General features: G+C 29.6%; 1 protein-coding gene across 1 annotated transcript; it reads right to left on the bottom strand.

The window, feature by feature from the left end:
- Positions 1-477: 477 nt before the first annotated feature.
- Positions 478-1216, bottom strand: LOC114370789. Its single transcript, XM_028328177.1, has one exon. The coding sequence runs from the start codon at positions 908-910 to the stop codon at positions 767-769; it is 144 nt and encodes a 47-aa protein (XP_028183978.1). The 5' UTR covers positions 911-1216; the 3' UTR covers positions 478-766.
- Positions 1217-6638: the final 5422 nt, after the last annotated feature.

Genomic DNA, 6638 nt, shown 5'->3' with positions numbered 1-6638 from the left:
CATTTTTTTATAATACTAAATTATAAAAATTGTTATCCTACTTTTTAACCTAATAAGTTATTAGAAATAAAATTTAAATATTAAAAATATTAAATATATCATTTATATTTTACCAAACACTTTCAATTAAATCAATTAGTTTCTAATAATTTTCAGCTTCTAATCACTAGCAAGCTGATCAGCATAGTCAAACACTAAAATAGATTAAAAAGTGTATTATAAATACTTAAACAAGTACCTTTTAGGTGTAACAACTAATAAGTATAGAAATCAAATGAATGATTAAACGTTAAAGATTATAACTAATTAAGCCAATTAATAAATTATTTTTAAAGGAGTTTTTAAATTAGACTGCCAATAAGGTAAGAACAAAGAACAAAGAGTAAGAAAAGATGAAGCTAAGAAAATATGATGAAAGGTACCATAATGACTATTCCAAGTTAATTAGTGCAAAGAACAAAGAGTAAGTAAGATGGATTTTGGACATAAGATTTGTTGATATAGCTATCATTATAATCCATGGTATTCCGATTTACATATATAGCCCAGCCATGAAGGCCAGCAACCCCATAGTACAAAACTTGTTATACTGTCTCCCATGATATCTCGCCGTTTCTATTTACACTCCACCATTATGAATCTGAATAAGAGGGAGAAAGAAAGAAAAAAGGAAGAGATAAAAGAAACAAGACAAAAAAAAACATAGAAAGAAGAACTTTTCTTCCATTGCCATGCTTGTGTTGGACTTCTTCAAGTGTTGAAAAAACTAGTCATGCCAACAAAGGAGCATGACAACACATCTTCTTATAATGTATAGCCTTGCCCTTTGCTCTCTGAGGACTCCTCCAATTCCTCTATTGGATGATATCCTTCTCTTGGAGCCTGTCATGGAAGCACTATCCATCTTCATTTCTTCAATAAACTCTTTTTAGAATTGGAAATGAGGGTGTTCTCTCTTGAGCTTAATAAATAAACTTGTGTAACTTTGTGTGTGAGACTTGGTTTAGAATTGGGGAGAGGAGAGGGTACTTAAAGAGACTTCAGAGCGTGGTCCTAACACACCTTGGTCTAGTAAAGGGCCAGCGATGGGGCATGAAAAGGTGTGCAGTGCCTCCAAACCCACCAGACAGACACTAATTGGACCCCACCCTTACCACTTTGGAATCCATACCCAAATAAGGGGGAATTGATAAAAACAAATAAACAAGAAATTGAAGCCAAGCTTTCTCTCTTTCTTGCATATTGCCATGTCTCACTCTATACTAATCCTACGTGTATAGGCAAGGCACTACCCACCAGCATAATGGGTCTGTCATTACAAAAATAACGTATTACAAGTTACAACAACAACCTACCTAACATATGAATCAATTAGTGTGTGATTCTTTCATAAGTGTGTGATTCTTTCAGCTTAACAGTAATCTTGAATTCAAGTCTTAAATATGTAATTATATTAAATATTTTGAGGGATAGTTGTATCGTTCATAATAATTCTGCCTACCTCAAACAGGATTTGTGTTCAGTGGAAGATAACTGTGATACACGGTCAAGTCCAAAAAAAACAAAAAACAACCTGCCCTCAATTTGTGCATGGTAGATGATTTGTCTGATTGTTCATGAGGACATCATGAGCATTATCTTTTTTATTTTTTATTTTATAATGCTTCTTGTTTTGTTTTCTTCTGCTTATCTTTGGTTGGATCCACATAATCAGGGAATTGACTGGTGGATAGGGGGTTGGTTTAGTTGAATCCTACATAACAATTCATAACAGAAATAACCATTAGAGAGTGCTTGGTCTTTAACCTTCATAATGGACACTCATGTGGAAAATTGGAAATGGCATGTATAAGTAGGGTGGGGGCTACAACTATCAGTCTATCAGCATCAAAGTTTGCATTTCCTTAGTTAAATAAAATTATGTTTATCCAATGCAATGGTACGAAGTCCAGAAATTATGCACATATTAGGTGATCACTCAAGAAACAAGAAACCGAATTTGATGAGCCTAACCCCATAATAAGGAACACTTGAATTTCCTTAACTTGTGCAAAGGAGGGGCAATAAGATCATCCAAATTACAGTGTTTGGCAGATGATTTGATGCTTGCAAAATCCAAATTTAACCATTTTGAGTTTGATAGCTGAGTTGAGTTATTGCAGTTACAAAATGTTAAAACTCGACTCCATCATTGATCACTTGAATAATTCCACTAATTTGATGCACTGCAGGTGCTACTTTGATCTAAATTTACAGAACCTCTTGACTGATGGGGTTATATACTGATGCTTAGATACTTCAAAATTGGTAACGTATTCATATTCTACTTATACTAAGGGATCATTATCATAACTTCAACATAACATTTTGATTTAAATTTGACTATGATTTTGCTTTTCCATAAATTTTTCAAAGAGATTAAAGATTAGAAACAATGCCATGACAATGACAAATTAATATAAATATCAGCTACATTAAGAAAAATAATGAAATCAAGAAAATAAATTAACAAAATATAAGCAATCTATATAGATGTAGATATATATTACTTAATATATTGTTTTATCCATATCTTAATTTTAAAAATAATTATCGTATTTACATATTTTATTATATTATACCCAACAGTCATACTTGTAACCATGCAACATAGTGATATGCAAATTATGTGGATTAATATTTCAATTAGCACTATTTAAATTCTTTGATCAATTGGCCTTTCCTTCTTTGGAAATACTAGTGGTTGATCATGGGATGAATTTTGAATTTAATTAAAGAATTGAGCTTGGAGATTTTGTTAATATTACTTTAAAATCAGTAGGAAAAAGCTGCAAAATTGATTTCAAACCAGCTAAATATGCGACATGATTCTGACAGTTTTGGAGGAGACAGCAAGAATATGGAAGAAACAATGAAATTTTTGCACGAGTTTAGGATGAGACTTTGAATAATAAGATCCTTTACACATGATGATAGCCCAAAGTTTTCTTTTTTCTGTCACGCTGCCTCTTCTCCTTAACAGAAAATTCAAAATACCATAAGAAGAAAGAAAAAAATATCCAAAATTAACAATGGTTTAATATCCCTTGCCCCAAAACAAAAGGAAAATAAAATAATTAAGCCAAAGTGGCTTTGCATAAGCCACAAAGCATTTTGCTAATGTAATGGATCAAAAGGGTAAAAAGTTATTTTTCTCCTCTGCAAACATCACATAGGGGGCCATGAAAAAAAAAAAGTAGCTTAGCCTGAGGACGTAAGTTTCAAGCCTTTGACTAAGATTCCATAACATGGGGGTATTAGAATAAGAAGGCACACAAATTTTTATACTTAGGTAAAGGCAAAGAAGAACATCTACTTGCTCTGCCTCGTGCTCTCCCCAAGCCACTTTGGATGCCAACCTGTTTTCAATGGCTTGCTCATGCAGTTTTAAGCACTTAATATCGAATTAGGCGCTGTGTCAGTGATTTTTTTGTTGCTTTTTTCATCTTCTTCCTGTTTATGAAATAGAGATTAGGAAGGGGAAAACAAAGGGAATTGGATGCTAATTTATTGAATAAATATAACATACAAAATTTTTAAACACCAAGTATTTTATGATAAGATAAGAGTGTGTTGGGCAAGATATTTAAATTAATTTTTAACATTTTTAGTAGTTAAAAAATTTGTTTGACTGTTTGATAAAAGAATTTTTTTTATAATTTTTAATATTTTTTGAAATGTTATTAAAGTAGTATTTTTTAAAATGTTAGTTTCTAGTTTTTTATATTTATTCTTTTTTTGTTCTTGAATATTTATTAAATTTCTTTTTTAATCTTTTTTATTTAAGATAAAATTTTATTATTTTTATCCTTTTATATTTTTTTAACTATTTCAACCGATAATTTATCAAATACAAATGATTCAATAAGTTTTTTCAGCTTTCAACTAATTTTTTCAAATATAGCCTAATATATTTCCTTTTTGAAAAGTTAAATAGAGCTTAATTATATTTTTATGTATAAATAATACATTTACTAACAGCATAAAAAACTATCACTAGCATAATTTTTATGATAATTAGTTTTTATTATACATTCAACTAATTAGAAATTGTGATGCACGATAATTTTATTAATTTTATAATAATTAAGTATTTTAAAATTAATCTCTAACATATAATTTATGATTGAATGATAAAGTAAAAGCTAATTATACTATTAATGCATTAATTTTAAACTCTACTTTTTATCATTTATTATGTTTGCTTGTTAAAGCGAAAAAAAAAATCAGATGGATAACAGCTCATTAAGTGAAGGTAAAACAAAACAAAACAGAGTTTTAGGAGAAATCATGAAAAATAGAAAAAACAACTTTTGACAAAATCACAATAATATTGTTTGATTTATGTAACCAAAACCACTTAATATATATATATATATATATATATATATATATATATATATATATATATATATATATATATATATATATATATATATATATATATTCAATAATATACATGCGGCATGGTTATAACTTTTTTTATTAAGCATGTGATTAGGAGATGAATTTTTATATTTATGTGTACAGAAAAATATCTATTTAGAGAAATTAATTTCTTAAATAAATTTTAATACCTAGAAAGGCTTGTGGACAGAGATATCCTATTTTTTCTGAACGACAGAGATATCTTATATTCACCCAAAAATATATCCAATAATATTTTTAAATATTTAATAGTAGGATGTTACAATAATATCTTTTACAAAATTAGACTTGTCTTTCACCAATATCTTCACATCCAAATTATTATGACCGTTTGTAAGCGCCCCGTCTCCAAAGTATGTTTAGATATATTTCAAATAACAAGTTTACAATTTTCAGCACAAGTGGCATGAAAGCAATATATTCAAAATTATTAAATAGCACTGCTAGTAAAACTTAACCATTTGTTTGGAGAGAGGGAGAGGAAACAATATTTTTCATATATGGTTCAAGAGAGGAGAAAGAATAATAAGGTGAAGCCCACAAGAAAAAAATCAGTTTTTCCACTTTGTTTTTAGTTTTTACTCTATGTTTCACTTTCCTATTTCTTTTCCTGTATTTTCTTTCTTTCTTATATCATCTCTCATCTAAAAAGAGTGTAAGGGAATCATTCAACTAAAATGCCATTATATGGAATTATGATCATTAAAATAACCTTATTACTAAATAGCCTTATTACTAAAAATGACTCACGTAAAATTATAACAATTTTAAATCCTGCTCGTGTAATGCATTTAAGCTATAAGACATTTATTTGTTAATTTAAAATCGTGAGATGTTATAAATCTAAGTACTTTATTAAATTCTTACGAAAAAAAATTAAAATCGTGAGACTAATTGAAACAGTGGAAACTTAACTAGTACTACATTTGTAGGTAAGACAAAGGGTGGTAAAATTAATGTCTGAGATGCACTTTGATCAAAGTGGTCCAACCCATGGTATATCTTGAAATCTACCTCTCAGGTTTTTGTCATATCTTGAAACTTAAAAAAAGGTTCGGTTGTACTAAACAAGTCAGAGTTGCACGTGAAGTTCTCGTGATTCACAACACCATTGCCTGCATTATAATCAACATTTTAGTATCAATCTAATTGTTAACTAAACTTCCATTGTTTAAGCCACGTCTCATTTCCATTACCGTTGTATGTTTTTGCTTGTTTATTAAGGAACAACCTCTCCATATGTCCCTTCACCTTCAACCCACATGGCCATGTAAAGCTTGATTTGAAATTATTCAAATAGCCACCATTTTCTTTATTATATATAATAAAGGCATTTGTGTCTTCACTCAGTTGCTTATGATTTTGGGGGTATTTGGTTCATGACTTTGTGTCAAGGCTTTTATGGTTGTAGATTTTAATTCTTGTTCTCCTAAATTAAAATTTCAAATTTGAGCACCAAAGATGGAATGCCTGTATATTGTCCATGTTTTAAATTCAAAGTACTATTGTGTGAATGGCATGTTAAATAAGCTCTTGAAAAAATAAATTTGAGCACCAAAGATGGGGATGTCTGTATATTGTTCATGCTTTAAATTTCTATATTTGTATTTACCCGTTATATGTTCCGTCCCCGTTTTGATTTGATGCATCATAGAGCACTTTCATAAGCAAAACGAGGGTATAGTGTGGCAGTTACAAAGATTTTACCATAATTACAATAATAATATAGGCATTAGACTTCTTTTCTTTTTCTTTTTTTTTTTTTACTAAGGTTCAGCTGTTATGGCTATCCATGCATAATGAATTGACTAAAAGCTGTTGAGAGGTGGCATAACCTTACCAAAGAAATTCAGAAAGAGTTTAGGATGTAATTACTTATAGTATTCCTCATGGCTTACTTAGGAAGAGCTTTAGGGGTGTGTGAACCTGTGAATTTAAGGGTTTGAATTACATGTTGAAAAATTAGTAAAAAGTATGTAACTTGAAACCTGTAGAGTTATTTTATTACTCTTCATTTAATCAATACAGAACTTATCCTCTGTAAAACTTTTGAAACTCAAAATACCCAACATTAAAACATTCAACACTTGACAATTACCATTATACAGGGGGGGAAATGAATAGGTTCTAACCATGAAAAAGAAAAATGAATCAGCCCCATTACTTTAGTC

This window comes from Glycine soja, chromosome 2 (genome assembly GCF_004193775.1).
Source record: "Glycine soja cultivar W05 chromosome 2, ASM419377v2, whole genome shotgun sequence".
Classification (NCBI taxonomy): domain Eukaryota; kingdom Viridiplantae; phylum Streptophyta; class Magnoliopsida; order Fabales; family Fabaceae; genus Glycine; species Glycine soja.
The sequence above is the reverse complement of the archived record's forward strand: the minus strand, read 5'-3'. Positions and strand labels throughout refer to the sequence as shown.

Excerpts from the sequence above, each read along its gene's own strand:
- LOC114370789 (XM_028328177.1), bottom strand. The coding sequence starts at position 910 with ATGAAGATGGATAGTGCTTCCATGACAGGCTCCAAGAGAAGGATATCA.